At 39.2% G+C, this 18,017-nt stretch overlaps 1 protein-coding gene across 2 annotated transcripts in view; it reads right to left on the bottom strand.

Moving 5' to 3' along the window:
- EML4 (EMAP like 4) overlaps window positions 1-18,017 on the bottom strand; it is a 147,931-nt gene that overhangs the window by 67,342 nt on the left and 62,572 nt on the right. For both annotated transcript variants that reach the window (XM_041477038.1, XM_041477037.1), the window contains exon 2: window positions 1,416-1,598. In XM_041477038.1, the coding sequence (XP_041332972.1) occupies window positions 1,416-1,598 (183 nt within the window). The remainder of the gene's footprint in view (window positions 1-1,415; window positions 1,599-18,017) is intronic.

Genomic DNA, 18,017 nt, shown 5'->3' with positions numbered 1-18,017 from the left:
AGCTCCAAGCCAAAGATTTTTAGCCATGGTTGCACACATCCCAGTTCCTCTGCATTTAAATAGGAAGAATAAGGCACTATGGGCATTTTCTCTTTCTCATAATGGACAGCAGAGCGATTTAGTAAAAATATCTACTAAAGCTATATTTGAAAAGAGTTGGAAAAAGAAGCTTCAATCTTGATGAGACTGGACATGTAAATTGGGTAGATAAAAGCTGCATTTATAAGCAGAGAGGACAACAGTCTACCATTTAGCAAGCAAGAAAGAATGGCAGGATTTAGAGCCCAAGCCAATTAAGCATCATGACTTCCTTCCATCTGGCAGAGGGACTGCAAAAACACTTAATTAAGGAATTTGATCCCTCTGTCACATCTAAAATAATTCAAACTTTCAGCATTTTCAGCCCACATAAAGCAGTCACCCACACAAGCATAGGCTACACTGTATCATTTCAGTGTTATACTGGCACTGGTCTAATAGGTGCACTGCAAGACTCACACAGGGATTGATCCCAGAGATCTCTGTGCTGCATGGTTTGATGTGGTTACATGCAATTATGGTGAATTAAAACTGTGATTGATTTGAAATATGCCCTAATCTTTTATATAATCAGAGATCTGATATATGCCAGAAACATACACAGCCATAATTCTCTTCAAATACACAACTTTAAGTTGGAGTAAGTTCAAAACTTGATTCAAATACTTCTCCAGAATACAAAATGAAATGTCCATGGGGGATTGGGGGGGTGAGGGGCGCAAAGCATATAAAAATTAGTGCAGAAAGTATCTAGTTTCTTTACTTTTAAACAATCCTACATATCTCACTGCTACAATATAAAAGTTAACTACTGACTATCCAAAAGAGATAGTGCTGCTACATGGTCATTTCTTACACGAGATCTACTGGTGGTGAGTTATCTCTGTACTGGAACACAAATTAACTACATTCAGAAAGCCTTCTTATTTGGTGACAATGTATTTTGGGTTTTGTTTTGGTAATAATTTAGGAGCAAGAGAAAATATAATCTCTAATATATATCTTTCAGTTCAGTAATTTCCAGGCAAAGTCAAAGCTGAGACTCAAAACAGTCCATAAGCCCCAGAACCTCTGGTGGCAGATTAACATTCCATCATTGAAATGAAAACAGGAACCTTTTAGCAAGAAGTAAGGAAAATTTTCAGGGGTATTAAGACCATAAAAATATTAGCAAGCAACAGAATTAATAAGCATATTTCTGATATCTCTTAGCTGTATATATTTAAGCCACTGTTATAAACCTAACCCCTCCAGCTCAAAATAGATCGGCCTTCCCAAATGAGACAGAAAAGGGAAAAAACAAGTGACCAATGGAGAACATTCTGACATGATAACACAGCCTGACTCTAGGAAGAGTTTACCAAATTTGGGCTTACCTTTACTTGGCGCTGATTTTCTCACAGAAGCTACATGGTCTTCAGAGATAGCAAGACGCCTCAGCACATCAGCCAAGGCTGCTTTTAGCACGGTGATTTCATCCTCTTGTTGCTGCACTCTCAGCTCTAGGGCTGAAAGACGGTCCTGGACATCAGAAGTGCTGGCAGCCGAGATGCTGTCATCTGTACAGGGGAAAAGCAGAGCAGAAAGAGGTATTGAAATGCTTTGCCCTGAATTAAAAGCCACAGAAAGAGGCATGTACAGCATGAGTACATCTGTCCCATCATTTTGAAATACTGAAGACACTCAAATATGTCCAGGCAAATAAGGAACGGATATTATGGCAAACATCGAATTAATGCTTCAAGACAGAAGTCATTACTAATCATTAGCTAAGACAGAAGTCTTAAAGTGTGTGGACCTATTAAAACCACAAGACAGAATGTGCTTGCTGTGAAAAACATGCTTACAAGTAGAAGGAAGACTGAAATAAACTTTATTTAAACACCCAACAGAATTAACCAAAAAGGTATAAAACTGGGGTAAAATTCTGCAAGATATTCTTGTGGAACTGTTGAAGAATTTTAACTATGACTCTTAATATTAAAGGACATTTCGAAGTTTAAAAAAAAATAAAAACCTACAGTTGAACATACAAGTACTGTTAACAATGACCTAATTGCATCAAGTGGCAATCTCAACTTAAATGGTCTAGATCAGACTTCTTAATTTCAATTCCTTCTCTTTAACTTCTTTCACATCACCACCCTGGATGTGCCAAAAAACATACAACCTTATAACACTTGGCCTGAAGCAAAGAGAAAATAAATGCACTACAAAAAGGTTCCAAAAATCTGTTTGGCCACACAGAGATAGATTAGCATTGAAGGCCTAACCCTGCCAAATCTATTCTTCAGTGGTAAAAAGGAAATTACAGCTTCTGCTTACTCTTTGCCTTTGACAGTTCTTTGCATTATTTCTGCCAAGCCAAAATAACACATAACATATTTTTGTATTTGACTGTTCTAATAAATCATAGACCAATCACTTCAAAAAAAAAATCTGTAAAAGAATATGTTACTCAATCACAAGGTACTGAATTCCTTACCCATCCTGTTTAAGGCTTCCTAAAAACTCAGTAAGGATCTTCTAAAATAGCTTTACAAAAATTTACCTGTATTATATAGTTCACTTAGGTTCATATTCTACAAAATAAATACAGCTAATTTAAATGTAAAGGTAAATAGCTGGTATTATTACTGTGATTCTATTCAATCACTAATCTTAGGAATTAGTTTTCATTAATCTTAGGAAGACATACCAAGGAGAAAAAAGTTAATATAAGCCACAATCCTAATACTTTGATTTTCACTAAAAAAAAGCCTTAATCTTTGAAATACTTGCATAGGGGCACATTCAAAATACATGTAAACAAAAGAAATACTGAGCCAAATTCCTCCAATGAATTCACTATGGAAGAGATTAAGGAGTTTAATGCCAACTTCCACTTAATTAAAACATGATACTCACTACTGAATGACCAAGAATTGAACCAACCAAAATAAAGCATCATAATTAATACTTTCACAATACAAACAGAATTCCTACAATTAATTAGTAAAAAAACCCTAAAAACCCTTTAGAAATGAAATGCATCCAAAATTAATATTGAACTGAGAGGAACATTTAAGGTTACAATAATAAACCGGCCCCTAAATGACAGTTTTGCATATTGTTTTAAGTTCACTATTTGGTTAATGCAAAAACAGAAATGTACACTTCATGGTTAGTACTATATTCATTCTAGCTGATGAAAAGAACTGCAGGGGAATTAATTAAATAATCAAATCAAGACCCAGAGACAACAGATTAGGACTCAACAAAAATACCTTTAATACCACCATCCATAAGTGCACCTCCCTGTACACAGCAAATTGATTTTAATAACTCCCAGCCCAGCACATCCAATTCTCTCTCAGCAGGACTTTACAAACCCAGACCTGTGACACCTACCCAGGTGGGAAGGACTTTGTAAGATTCTTTTATTAAAACCTTCATGTCCAAAACACAAACTCCCATCTGTTTTAAGGAGCTGGGAAAGTTCCTACATGCATACATACTTATGTGGCATACAAAAAGGAACCAAGGTAAATGTACATTAATCCATGAAGAAAAGCTTTTACTTCAGGAAAGCAAATGGACTTAAAATACCATATAATTCATATCTGCAAGTATTAGCTGCAGTGGACCAGACAGAATGAACACTCCAGAGAACAATTATTTTCAAAATATTATAAACTTTTTAACTTCTCTTACACTGAGCTGCAGTCCAAACAGAAAAAAAAGCAGTTTGACATTTCCTTAAAAAAGATGAGTGAAAAAAAAAAGGGGGAAAACATCCCCCAACTTAATTTTTTTGCTTTTTTTTATTGGCCAAAGTCTTCAATTAATAGATACTCTCCATTATAATAGATAAATTATGGATATGTTCCCAGGCTGCCTAAATATACAGCAGATCTGTATTCTTTTACTGCAAAACACTTGTAAAAGAAATAACTAGCTATGTCAAATCATCATTTTAGAAGCCAAATATTACTGTGCTCCCTGTGTAGAGTCCAAACAAGAGTAATTACCAAACCAGGAAAGGCTCCACTGCTGATTGGTCTCTCTGATGAACACAGAAGCAAATGCTCTGCACATCTCTGGACATCTTTATTCCCCTTAACTACTAACATTGACCAGACTGTTGCTGTTGAGCCCCAGCACCCCAAAATTGGGGTGCTGCAGCCACATTAGCTGGCTGCTGCAGCTCCCAAGGGCACAGTTATGTCATTAATTACAACTCTGAAGAACAACTGCCCTGTGAGATGAGCTGCAATGCTCCAACCTCCTCAACACATCGGATGAGACAGCAGAGGGGCTGACCAATGTTCTCCTTGGTCAGCTGTGCTGGGGAGGCTCAAGCCTTGGCACAGCAAAGACAGGAAAAAGGACCCTCAAACTCAACTTCAACCCAGCAGCTTGTCAGAGGGCACAGCTGGGGAAATGGGACATGAGGAGAAGCCCAAGAATGTTAAGCCACTCAGCTAATTCCAAACCAGGCAAAGCAATGTGCGCTGTTGTACAATGGGAGGTTCCAAACCACCAGTGGCTGCTTTGCATTGCAGAGAGGGCACAGGAGACACTGAAAGAAGCTGGAGGGCAAGAATATCACCTGGAAATCAAGACTAATTTGGTTGATCAAAGAATACAGTAGCACACTTGGAAGACATTTCATTGTTCTTTATCATTCCAAAGAAGCAGCATCTGTTTCAAGTGATGACAGCCATATATTACCCTGGCAACTATTAGAGAATTAAAACTAGTAATTCCCAACCCAAATATCTCACCCATTACAGCAAATATTCAACTGAATTCCAACATGCCCTTCTTGGCAGTGTCTTGAAAACTAACTCAGCAGGGATTATCTTAAAAGAAGATGCCCTAAAATCATTCTGACAAATCTGCACAATTTGTCACACCTTTTCTTCACAGAAGTTTTCAAAATCTCTTCCAGATTTCTTCTGTCATTTAAAACATATTTTGTAATCTAAAAAACTACTTCAAAAGAAGTTCAAGCAAAAAAAAAAAAAAAACAACCCTTCCTTCAAGATATGTTCTCCTCCTTCAGAGAGGAAACAGCTCTTATGCAAGAACAAAGTTAATGGGAAGCAAAATTCCATCTCCCTTCCTCTTCTCCCACTCCTAAACATCTGTCCTTTCTCTTCTGCTGACACAGATATGCACCTATCCAGGCCTTCCATAAGCTGCTCTTCTTTTATTAAACCAGAGGGAAATTCATTTAGAAAGGGAAACCAGTTAGGCAAATAGAGCAAGTAATTTGTAAGTGCAGTCAACTATTGATTCATTCATTTGATTAATACAAAAATACCTTTTTAGTTATCTTGTTATTCTTATAACCAAGCATCACCATTTCTGATGTGCTGGTCGTGTTTTCTAAGCTTTGGATGACTTATGCCTTTAAGGGACATACTGGGAACAAGACCCAGTACGGGAAAAAAGCATTTACAGTGCTTGCTGGTAGTAGTGAGGAGACATCCACAGAGATGTGAATCTCAGGTATTTCAGTCTTAAAAACTGGTTTAACGTAAGAGTACTTGCACTCAAATGACAGCAAAAACATTCTAGGTCTAACCATACAGTACTACAACACTCAAAACAAGATGTTCTGTTATTTTTCATAGTTCATCAGTTTGATTTTTTTTTTTTATTTTTAGCCAGGAAAGCATCAATTCTTCCCTTGCTTTTGAAGTAAGAAGGGATACACATGGGATGCTTGTATTCAGTACTCACGAGACACGAGGATGACTCTAAAAATGGGGGTTCATCTCTCATAGTCAATGAACAGGACTGAACAGACAGGTTACTCTGTGTGGGACTCCTCACAACCACAGGCATCAAACCACTCCTAGCAGATCATCCAAGGCAGCAATTCAAACTGCCCCTTAGCCTGGGCCAGGAGCTCCAAAATGAGCATCCAGGACATAGTGATGGTACTTAACAAACCTTCCAAACCACATATCACTCCTCACATTTCATCTAGCAGGCATATGAGGGTACCAGCATTTGAAAAGCACCACTCTTCATCATTTGGTGCCTAGGAGAATGTTGAACTGGTTACATTTGGAAAAACAAACAAACTAACTAACTAACTAAAAACAAACAAACAAACAAAAAACAAACCCAAAAACACACAAAAAAAAAAAACCAAAAAAAAAACCAAAAAAAAACCCAAAAAAAACCCCCACCAAAATCTTACTAAGGAACTGTCAGTTCTGGGCCCCCTCAACAACTCCATTATCACCCCTCTGAGTCAATTCCTCCCAGCTTTGACTAAATCTAAGTAAGGAATTCATTTTAGACGTAAACAGCATTTCAGAAAAACAAATTCTACAAACTCCAGTCCATGGAAATTTAAACCATGGGGTGGAAAATCCTCTCTTTTATCCAATAAAGCCACATAAACCAGAGGTAATTTTAAGCCCCTGGCTGTTAAGGCACCCACAGCATTTTCTATATTTTGCCCAGAATGGTAAGAGTCTTTTATTAGGGAAAAAGAACAGAAATTACTGGGACTGGTATAAAGATCTGGCTGACAATTTCAGGAGATTACTGTCCCCAAGGAACCTTTTCTCATGAGGACCATGATCTGCTCACATGTGAGGGAAAGTATGTATTTGTATAACTTCCAATTTTTGTTCTAAAGAGCACTGAAAAAATTTTATCTGGATGAGGCTTATATTTCCAGAGAGATACCAGACAAATTTATTTTTCCTACACATTATGAGAAAGAAAACTCTCTGCAGCGTTCTGCAGATCATCTGTCTTAAGAGTAGCTTATAAAAGGTGCAAATACCAAGAATTATGTTCCATATCTGTAATTCGTAATTTTCAACAGCAACAACAACAAAAAAAGTAGAATTAAGGCTCCATACTTTTGCTCACAGTATCTCCTCCAAATGCCAGCACATGCACAAATTATCTCAGTTTTGTAAAGAATGTGAGTCATGGAAAGAATCCAAGAATGGGAATTAAAGCACACAACATGAACACAGAGGATTCAAAGAGCTCCCGCACAACCTAAACGATACTGCATTATCCTAGAATCTAGAGCTTATGGCATGGAAGTGCAATGGGAAGTTCTCCCCAGCTCTCCCTTCCTGCAAGTGCAAGACTCTGGCCTTTAACACTCTCAATTACCTCACACATCTTTGGCTTCCATTGCTAGTTTTTCATTCTTTTCCCTTTTCCAGTTTTCCCACACCAAATTAAAACAAATGCACTGTTTGACCTCACACTTGTTACTGGTGACAACAGTGTAAATTCTTTATTTTCTGTCTAGAATAACAATACAGGTGTTCTGAGATAGATACAGGTAAGCCACTGTCTGTAGACAGTGCAGTATATTAACACTTCCAATACTAGCTAAACCTTAAATTTGTTTCCTTCAAAGACATTTCTTCAGGTTTTCAGGAAGAACACATTGTCACACTCCACTCATTTGTGCAGGATTGAGGCTGCATGAGGACCATCACATCAACCAGACTGTCTTCCTTGCACAGCTCATGAGATTTTTTAGTGTTTCATACACCCATCTAATTTTATCTCCTACAAGCAGTTAATAATAAAAAGATATATTACTCTACACTAGCCATTCTGATCACAAGTCCACAGCAAGCAGTATTTTATTTATCTGTAGATGATGCGTGAGATGATTTTGCTGAAGCCCATAAATATTCTGCAGTGCAACAGTTGCTACTGGCCTTTGATATTGTGGACTGCTTTGTGGTCAGTTTGAAGCATGTTCATGTCTGAGCCTGCATCATTACTTTATAAAGAACACGATCCATGTTTTCAAGCAACTTTATTTGAGAGAGTTATTCTAACACGTAAGATGATTTACCACTTCACATCTAACAATTAGTAGCTCTACTTGTATATGCTAGACAGATTTGTGCACATAGGCTTTTGCATATTTTTATTTTCCTGACATGAAAAAGCAAAGGAAGGAGAAAGATAAAAAGATGACACAAAAACATCATGACAAAAAATAACCCAATAATAAGCACCAATTACAGAAAATAGAAATATTTTTGTAATAAGCTTGTGTATCTGCTGCTGCAAATAGTTTTAATACAAATAATCTAGAAACACATCAGCATGAGATTCACAGGGTGCAGCCCCACCCATGATGTATTTGATCAACATGAGTGTTCTGCTTGCCTGAGTTTCCAGTAACTGTATAACTTACTGTGCACAAAAAATTTATATTTCATACTTGCTGATACTAGCTTTGGTAGGCAGACTGCAAAAACAGAACAAACACTTACAGACATTTTTCATATTTCACACAGGTATCCATTTGATTACTTGAAGGGGCAAATAATTATTCAGGCACTGCCTGATATCCTTCCCCAACTGCATACTTCCTATCAGCTCCACCTCCATTGAGATGCATCTCAAGAGTAAGACCATTCAGAGGTTTTTCCCCACCCACTGCTTAAAAAGCCTTGTGGTTTTTAAGTACTTTTCTTCCCCTAACTTGCCTCCAGATGCTCCTGATATTGCTCTTCAATGCTTGGCATTCAACCTGCAAGACAAGCCCTTCCCCTTCCAAAATACTGCTTCTGCTACAAATCAGTGACCTCTACACTCCATAGACAGAATTCACGGTGGCTGTGGACACCCACTTGGGATCCCCCATACAAATGGCCCAGCAGCTATCCCAGCCACCCCAAGCCCTTATCAATATTTGCTGCCACCCCATTTTCATACCACAGTAAAGAGAGGGGCCAGGGGCATCTTTTCTAACACAGAGGCTTGGAAATTCACACAGAAACCAGAGACAGCTGCAATAAACTGCTCTACTGTAAGTTACACATGCATTAACTCTTTAGCACACACAGATTAGTATTCCTTCACTGGAAATATTTCTTACTGTGCAAGAAGTGTCAGAACATTTCCATGCTAAATGCTAATTTAAAATAACAAATTAAGAGAGCAAGAAACTATGTAGGTTAATCCCCATCCTCCCTAATGCCCAAACTGACCTAGCTAAAATTTTCTAAGGAAACAACTTCTCATATGCTGAAGAGGGACCACATTCCGAAAGTCTTCCTCTTCACCAAGAGCTCAGCCACCAGTCAGCTCCCTGCGCCAAAAGCCCAAGCTCCCTATGGAGAAACTCCACAGGCTTTAGCTCTGCAGGACAAAGCCAGCCACTGCCTGGGGCTTCAGGGTGGCCACAGCAGGACACCAAGAATAGGAAAGAATCTCTCATGCACTCCCAAAGCCTTTCTGCAGAGGAGCCTCCATGCTGTGCCTAACCCAAAACACCAGATTTCAGTGTGGAAAAGTGCTCAGCTCTCACAGGCAAACCCCACCAGAAGCAATCAGGCTTTGACATGTACAGGGCAGTCCTTCCTATGCACTTTGACAAACAAGCTTTTCTAATTTCAAATTAGGCGACTACTTAATTAGAAAATTAGATAATTAGCAGATGCTTTTGACCTTAATCTCTTTTTAACTACACTCTTCACCTGTTCAAAGAAATGAAATTTATCATCCCACACTGCCTAAAGGTTAATTAGCACTTGTGGGCTGTACCCTATGTGCTACCCTAAGTGCTGTAGCAAGGTCAGTGTTTAAATGCATGCAATTTCTCAAGAAGCAAGACTAAGAGCCTTCCCATAAAAACACGAGAGAGACACACAAAGAAAATGAAGTTAACTCAAAATACCAACCAACTGCTTTTATAGGAAAAATCACCTTTTCAGAGTTCTTGGAAGACACTATGACCTCCTCCATGCATCTTACCACCCATATGATTCCAATATAGTCTTGAAGGAGAACCCTAATTCTGACTTTTAAGTTCAGTCTGACTTCCCCCTTGGAACATTCTTCTTTAACCTTATGTCTTTAATACACAATCTACAAAAAGATGGCAGCATTAATTGTCACTGATCTGCTCAACACAATGAATGATGATAACCACAGTCAGGCTCAGACAAAAGTACTGCTATCCAGAACATCACAAAGCCCAGCGAACACACAGAGTTCACAGAGAAACATGGGACCATCTGAAACACTGGTTTTCCTGGAGTCCTGTGCAATCTCATTTGCACAGACAGGTACCAGCAGTTATGTGGCAGGCAAGGAAGTTGATGTGGAGGTATGTAAATGCAAAGGGAGGAAGAGGAAGGAGGGAAGAGAAAAAAAAGAGCACTCCCAGTAATCTCAGATTCTCCATCTCTCTCTGCACCTCTCTCTCAACCCAGTACCACTTATTTTTTAACTGCTCTTGCCAGATGATGGTGCTAATTCATGCTCAAAGCAATGTCCATATATTTTGATTTTTTTTTCAGAATTTAAGCCCCAATTCATACAGCTTCCCTCTGATTATCCAAGCTCTATTTCCAAAACATAAACTTTTCTAGTAACACATGAATAAACCCAAGTTTGCAAAACATTTAATATTTAGATTGCAACAACGCAGGCAAAGTCCGACATTCCCCATTACTGGCAGCGATCTCCTCTGCTGCAAAGCATCTGAATTCAGTAGTACCAGCATGCTTTCAATCTGACACTTATGGCAATCTTCCAATATCTTAAATATTTATTGTTTATTTGGGCAACTAACTTAAGCAGGTTTTTGTTTGTGGTATGCTTTTAACAAGTACGTTTTTCCCCTAGAGGAAAGAAGTTTCTACTCTAAGATTGCTATATTCTCATCAATTCTAGAGTACCAGCAGCAAAACAGAGAAGCACTGAAATCATTAAGTGAGATAACATCAGGCAAAACAAAATAGGCTCTTCTTTTATGGATACATTTTATCTTGTACCATGCAATGTTTACTTACAAAATTCTACTCATCTTAAATCCTGGCACAAAAATTAATGATTTCTAGTTTCTGTTATCTAGAAATCAGGCTAGGCATTATCCCTGTAAATAAGTGCTAGAACGTTTCTTAAATTTTCTGTACTGGCTGCTTCATTGTGCTGTGCATTTCTTTCCCCCAGGACTCGTAAATATCTAATTTGTAACATCAAAAATACCACTGTACAAACCGTTTCTTTGATCTCATTCTGTGCTATTCTAAGCCAATCTATCCTAAGTGCCACTATGCAAAACTCCATCAAGAAAAATAGAAACCTGGCCTGTAGTATTCATTTCCTTTCCCAAAGAAATACAGACCTCCTTCTCCCAAAACACTCATCTACCCTGCAGGGAAAACCTTCCCTCTCAGCAGTGCTGGAAAAAGCAGGATCTGAACATTTTTGTGCTCAGCAAAAATGTGTTTACCCCGGAGCAGGGGGAGGCACCAGCGCTGGCATACACAGCACTATTTCACGGCTCTTATCGCGCCAAGTCACAGGACACGGCGATTTCAGATAAAGGGAAAACCTGTCTTGAAACAGACTCACTAACTCACTGCCTTATCTTAGTTTTCTGGTATTTCAGGTATAGGAATTCCTTCCACTTACTCACAGCCCTATGTGGCCGCTGCTTTATTACCTCTCCATACCAGAGCCCATTCAGTAAAACGCCAACTGTGAACTTCCACTCTGACAAGCTAAAGTGACCTTGAAGAGCTACTGTCCCTCTTTGTATCTTCTTATCCAAAACCTAAGGATGACAATCTGCTCCCTCCCTTGAAAAAAAAAATGGCCTCTAAGAGACAAGCCCTCTGGTGGAAGTATTCATTCCAGTACTCCAGGTGGGAGTATTCATTCTGCCGCAGCAGGGCCGGGGCAGCCGGTTGTGCTTGCAAGGCCATCATACTTTGTCCATCCCCCTGGGCTGCATCTCCTGCAGAAGGCACCCCTTATCCCAACTCTGTGTTACCCTCCCTGCTGCAGGGGATACCGTCTCACAGCCATCCTACCTCTCCTGTGTCTTGTAAGCAAGAACAAACACAAGGTTTGGTTTTGGTAGTTTTAAAAATACGCTGTTTCTTAGGAACGCAAGACTAAAGCTCTCTGATCACAAACTTGATCCAACACAGCACTTGCAACAGCAGCAAAATCCTGCTTTTGTTCACCTCCAAGAAGCTTCCATGGCTTCTCCAACCGCTTGCAGCTTTGGTATTAGAGGAACATCTCTACACCAGCTCGTGTTTGCTCCAGGTGGAACCAAATCCACAGCAGTTCAGTTTGGTTGGGGTTTTTTTTGCCAAGAAACAACTAACCCATCTCCATAAAGACCAGCTGTACTATAGACATAGCTAAGCGATCTGCTTGATTTCAAGGATAAAGCACATGGCTCCCACACAACCAGCCTGGAAGGTGGTATCTACGACTACTCATCACACATTAGTCACCGTCTCCAATTCGGTTACTACACCGGCAGAACAAGTGAGAAATAAACGGAATATCTGCACATTATGTGCAGAAAACACAAGCCAGAGAGCAACAAGAAGTATCACTGGTGAAAGTCAACAGCCACCCTCAAAAATGGGGACTGAGCATAAATACAATTAAACTGACTGGTTCTTTAGCTAAGATCTTTTGTTTTGTTATGTTAGCAGTTAAACAGCCCTGGTGAAGTAACAGCTGTAAACAAGGTGTGGGTGGAAAGCATTGCTCACACCTTTCCTGTGCTGTGGCTGCTGCTGCCTGACAGGAGACTGACTGTCCTGCAACACACTGCTTCTCAAGAGCTGTAGAAACATCAATATTAACATTTGTTATTTTGCAAAGATAGTCTTTTAGACAACTCAGACTGCAGACCTGTCACCGAGTGTTGCTGCCGCACTCTCCTTAGCAAGGACACTATCATCAAGTTCCCGCAAATGCCCTAGAAACAAATGAGGTAATTGTGAAATGAAAAGATTTAATTCATGACACGGAAGAACTCTTGAACAGCATAGCAGACATCTCTCTGTGTGACTGCACATCTATTTTATAAAGCTGCAGTTAGGCTGCTTCTGCAGAAATGAGTACATAAAACTGAAGCCAGTTTCAAACATAATTTCAGTTGCTAACCGTGACACTATTCCACATGAAATGGAAAACTCCCCAGAAAAGGGAGGAAATAGGTCTCACTTTTATTTAGGCCAAACCACAAAGCAGATTTCAGAACTGAAGCAAAGCAAACACAAACACTGGGAAACTGTTACATGATGCTACAACTTCCCAGAGAAAAATCAATCACTGAACAGAACATTTTGATTTGCATAGGCAGGCTAAAACCTTCTAAAATTTCACCTTGAAGGTATTTTATGTAAAAGTCCTACACAAAATTGAACTATCACAGTCACTGTTGATAAATCACATACATGTGCACATGGAATTTGCTTACATGGGAAAAATGCCTTTCTGTAAGGATGCTTTTTCCTTTCTTCTCAAAGGACCCTGCAGGGAAGCACACTTCTGTGTGGAATGTTTGCCAGATTTTGTACACTCAAAAGGGATATATCTGTCAAAGTTGCTTAAACACATCAAATTTTGTATCGTAAACAGATTACTTATCTGATCTTCCTATAGATGGGGTCTCTGAAGCATAAAAAAAACCTTCAGGTTTCTTTTCCTACTATTTGCTACAAAGTAACAGTTTTCAAGTAAAGAAACATAGCCCTGCAAATAGCAATAGTGACTGATCATGGATATGCCCAGTATTACTGCAAGAGCTACGAATACTTGACAGGAAAACAAAACTTGAATATGGTTGGGACTTAGTGACAGCAGTGTCACAAATTACACATAAGTTGCATTTTTCTCCATTTACTTCCTTCTTCCTCAAAATTAAGGCATTAATCAATCAAGAACTGATAACAATCAAAACCACCTCAAAAAAATGAATTTTTATTTGCTAAAGGACACAAACTTAAAAAAAAAAAAAAAAAAAAGGCAGTTTTTCTGCAAAAGTACATGAGCACCAACACAACCAGAGAGCCTCTGAATTGCCGTTCAACCCACCACTGCCACATCAGCTGTTGGGCCCTTGCAGATTCATGCCAAAGCTCTTTGGTTATCACTGGGTAACACTTCCAGCTTTTTGTAACGCATCAGGAACAGCAATGCTAGGTTAGGCCTCCCTGAACCCACAGAAATAAAGTTTACAGTTTTTTTACTAATACACTCCAACTCATAGTGAAAAGTACTCTGGAAAAAGCTACATATTGTAGGTCTCCAGTGTTTGCAATTCAGTTTTATTCTCTCTTTTAAACCCTGGAGATTTGTATTTGTTTGATAACTGCGCAGGGAACAATCTAAAGCCAAAAAGATAATAGTTACTCTGAAAGCAGCTATTATCTTAAACCACTGAATTATCTAGTTTATTCCACTAATGCTTATGTTTTAGGACTGATTAATTCCACATACACTTACTAAGCATTAGCTATGCTAATTCAGCTATTTATACATAAAAAAGAACCATCCAGGAGAATACTATTTCCACGTAATACCAGGATCCTTCATGCATGAAGGAATTCCTCCCACCACAACAGAATACACAAACAGGAACAAAATTATTTTATAACTTTTCAGCATCTTTACTAACCTTTCTCATAATCTTATTTGACAACTTTTATTTTAATTTTAACAAAACACATTTTTTGGGGCTGCAATATGGGGTATGGCCAAATAAATCAGCAGGGAGTGAGCCCAAGAGAGAGTTAACAGCATCTCAGCTTCCATGCTGTAACTACACAAGCACACTGCTCTTACTCAAGACTAAATGCCAGCTTGTTTAACCTACTAATCCACATTTACTAACCTACTGTGTCAACATGCTCCAAGTTTCTGCCTTCACTTAGCCCTCTGCAATTCCCGTGCAAGCCCACACTCTAACTAGGTGTGACCATTCTTGCAGCCTGCAAGTTGTACAGGACTAAGTTCTCATGCCAGAGCGTTCCGTGACACGCAACATGTATATCTGGGGGAGCTGGGGGAGACTTCCCAGAAAGGTGGACAGGACAAGTGACCCTGCCACAGCAGGGCCAGAAGCACAGCTCTGCCCTCGCTGAACAAAACTCTCATAAAACAGAATTATTTCTAGTACAGAGTGATATTTTTAAAAGTTTAGACTGCATCCTTTAAAGAAAAAAATGTTTGTCAATTTTTTTTTTCTTCTCAGCAGTTTTTCATTTCATTACGTGCCTAAAGATTTCCTTGATTGCAAAAATGCATAGAATATTGTGAAGATGGGCAATTAGAAGATTTCTTCAGTGAAAGCCATTAGATGTTTTCTTCAGTTCTGTCCAATAATCATTTAAGACTCTGAAGCTGAAAGCAAGCAGAAACACTGGAAGACAATGATTTTGTTTCCATACATTAAGGTCAAATCAAAAGTCAAAACAACAAATTGTTCTAATTTTAATATAGATTCAGTCTGTAGCACTACAGTCTTGGACACGGTTTCACTTGCTCCTAAGCCAGTCAAACTGTGGGCTGCTGCTAAAAGGTGCGATCTTCCTTGAAGGATCAAGTTGCTGTTTCTGCCTCAGTATCTGCTTCAGGACCTAATTTTTGGTGGTTACCTGATAGAAAACTTTTTCCATCCCCAGTTAGTTTTCAGCTGGACCAGCTCACTGGCCAGCTCCTGCCAAGCCCCTGCCCAACAGCCCTCAGGGCCACTCTGCCACCACACACACAACATAACCCCAGCACAGAAACTGCACACCATCAGTGCAAACCACTCAGGGTGACACTTGCAGCTCTGATTTTTTCACCTTTATAATCTAAGAAAAGCAATCTCAAAAAATAGCCTAATGCTCAAGACATTGCAGCATTTATTTACCAAGTAAGTCAAATCACGCAAAAACCTGAAGGGTCAACTCAAACCAGGTTCGCATGGAAGTGAACACTCCCTTTGATGCACTTTAGGTATCAGACTGTGGATATTACCATGGTTTTAAACGCTTCTGAAGAGCTTCACAGGCAAACAAGGGCAAACCCCAACAAATTAATGCGTTTTTTGAACATACAAAGAACAAAAAAGGTGCTGGAAGAGTAGAGCAAAGCAAGAAGACATGTCTAAATCCTGGTTTTATGATGCACAAGGGCATATTCTCATCAGGCAATAAAGAGCTGTGACTAATAGCTGTCATGTCTGGTTATTCCTTCCTCCCTGCTCACAGGGCAGGAGCTGCATGTCCAGCACTTTTTCCTGTACTTCTTTGCAAGTTCTGCTCTCAAAGCTGCTCTGGCTCTGTGCAGAAGGAGCAAGTTGAAGAAGTCTGCTGTAAGAGGGAAGTTTCCAATGCCACTTCTTTCCTGCTGAACTTACTTCTCTGTGTCAAGCAGGGGTGTGATGCAGGGTTCATAAATATACTTTTTTAATCAGGGCATTACTCAAAATTTGAGAGCAAAGACTTGGTGCTGAGAAAGTGCTTGCAGTCTGAACCTTTCTAGCTGACCTTTAATGACAAGTTTGCTGCGTCAACTCCACCTCTGACATTTCACCAATTCCGATACTTCAGCAACTTCCAAGTGTGGCTTGCAGTTACTTCAACTTGCAATTACTTTCTGCAACTGCTAAAAAAACACTAACCATTAGCCTGCACAAGTCACTATTATCCCCTCAACCACCTTCTGATGACTAATACGTGTTCCTAGAACTGCTCGGAGCCAGCTAGAGATCTTAACTGGCAAAACAGAAAAAAAGGTTACCCAAAAATGATACTACAGTTTTAAAAGGAAACTATAAAGTTAAAGAAACGAGACTTCTACTGAGGCAAGGTACTGGGCTTCTAAATAGTGTGAGATAAAAACCCCTCCCAACCTCTACAGTATTTGGAATTTTATATTGTGTACACATAGCACTGCATGCACTAGAAAGAAAAAGGCTCTTGTAACACCCAAATACATACAGCACAGTCCCTTATGTCAGATAGTAATTCAAATTAAATACTTCTGCACCAGCACCTGTGCAAGGGAAGCAAGACAGCAGGAACAGCAGTATGTGCCAGCCACTGTCACTGCCTGCCAGCGAGGCAGGTGGCAAAGCCACTGCCAGTCGAGGTGCCCTCCACAGCACAGTGACAGCCCCTTGCTAGAGGCACCAAGCCCAAGGCAGACTCAGGGTCACCCCAGGAGAAACCCTGCAGAGCCACAGACAGAGCCCCACCTTTGCCATCAATGTCTCCAGCAACTGGCCAACCCCGCTGTGAAAAAACCCTAAGCTAACTCTCTACTAGTCTTAACATTAAAAACAAATGCATACAAATAAAGAGTCTGAAAGCAATCAAGCTTAAAAATACTAGAATGTTGGAGTTTGTTTGGTTTTTTCCCCATATACAAATACCAATTTCAATGCCAAGTGCTGCTGGAGGCGAATATTTAATCTAGAAACATGCCAACTGAAGATTTGTTTGCAGGTAAATATTCCCCTTGGTCCAACTGAAAATTTTTATCCTGATCCGTATTGTCTGAGATAAATTCCAACCCATATCGAATCTGACAGCTATCCTCTTCCTATGGGACATGTCTTTGCCTTAGCTTTAATTATAAAAAGCTAATTAGAAAAAAAAAAAAAAAATCATTCCTACTGACACCAGACAAGCTTTTTAAAAATATTTATTAAGCTGCTTATCAGCACTTGTACCCTAAATATTAAAAGGAAATGCTAGTTCTTTACTGCTGAATTCGGAATTAGTTTTTAGCTTTGGCAAGAAATGGGCAATGAGAGGTATGTACAATGATACCTGTGCACCAAACAAAGCACAGTTAAACATAATAAAGTTCCTATAGGAAAGTATACTATACATATATATATGTATGTATATATCCTAAAGTATACACTTTATGATCCTTATTTAAAAACAAAAAATTATACGCAAAACCCTCACCTGAAATACCCTATTGCTAGTATAAAGCCTTAAGCTCCATTAAATAAAGCAAGAATGAGCATGTATAGCCCAACAAAAAGAAGAAAAAAAATATACTTTCTATAACTTAATCTCAGGCGTTTCCATACTTGTTACCAGTGCAAATTTGCTCAAAGCCCTCAAGGCTGAAGTCAGAGATTTCACAGGAACAAAGCACTTGTTGATCCTCCATCATACTGGTTTCTTATCACTCTAACTTTACACACAACCCAA

This window comes from Pyrgilauda ruficollis, unplaced genomic scaffold (assembly GCF_017590135.1).
Source record: "Pyrgilauda ruficollis isolate IOZ18807 unplaced genomic scaffold, ASM1759013v1 scaffold4, whole genome shotgun sequence".
Classification (NCBI taxonomy): domain Eukaryota; kingdom Metazoa; phylum Chordata; class Aves; order Passeriformes; family Passeridae; genus Pyrgilauda; species Pyrgilauda ruficollis.
This window is presented reverse-complemented; position numbering and strand designations above follow the sequence as displayed.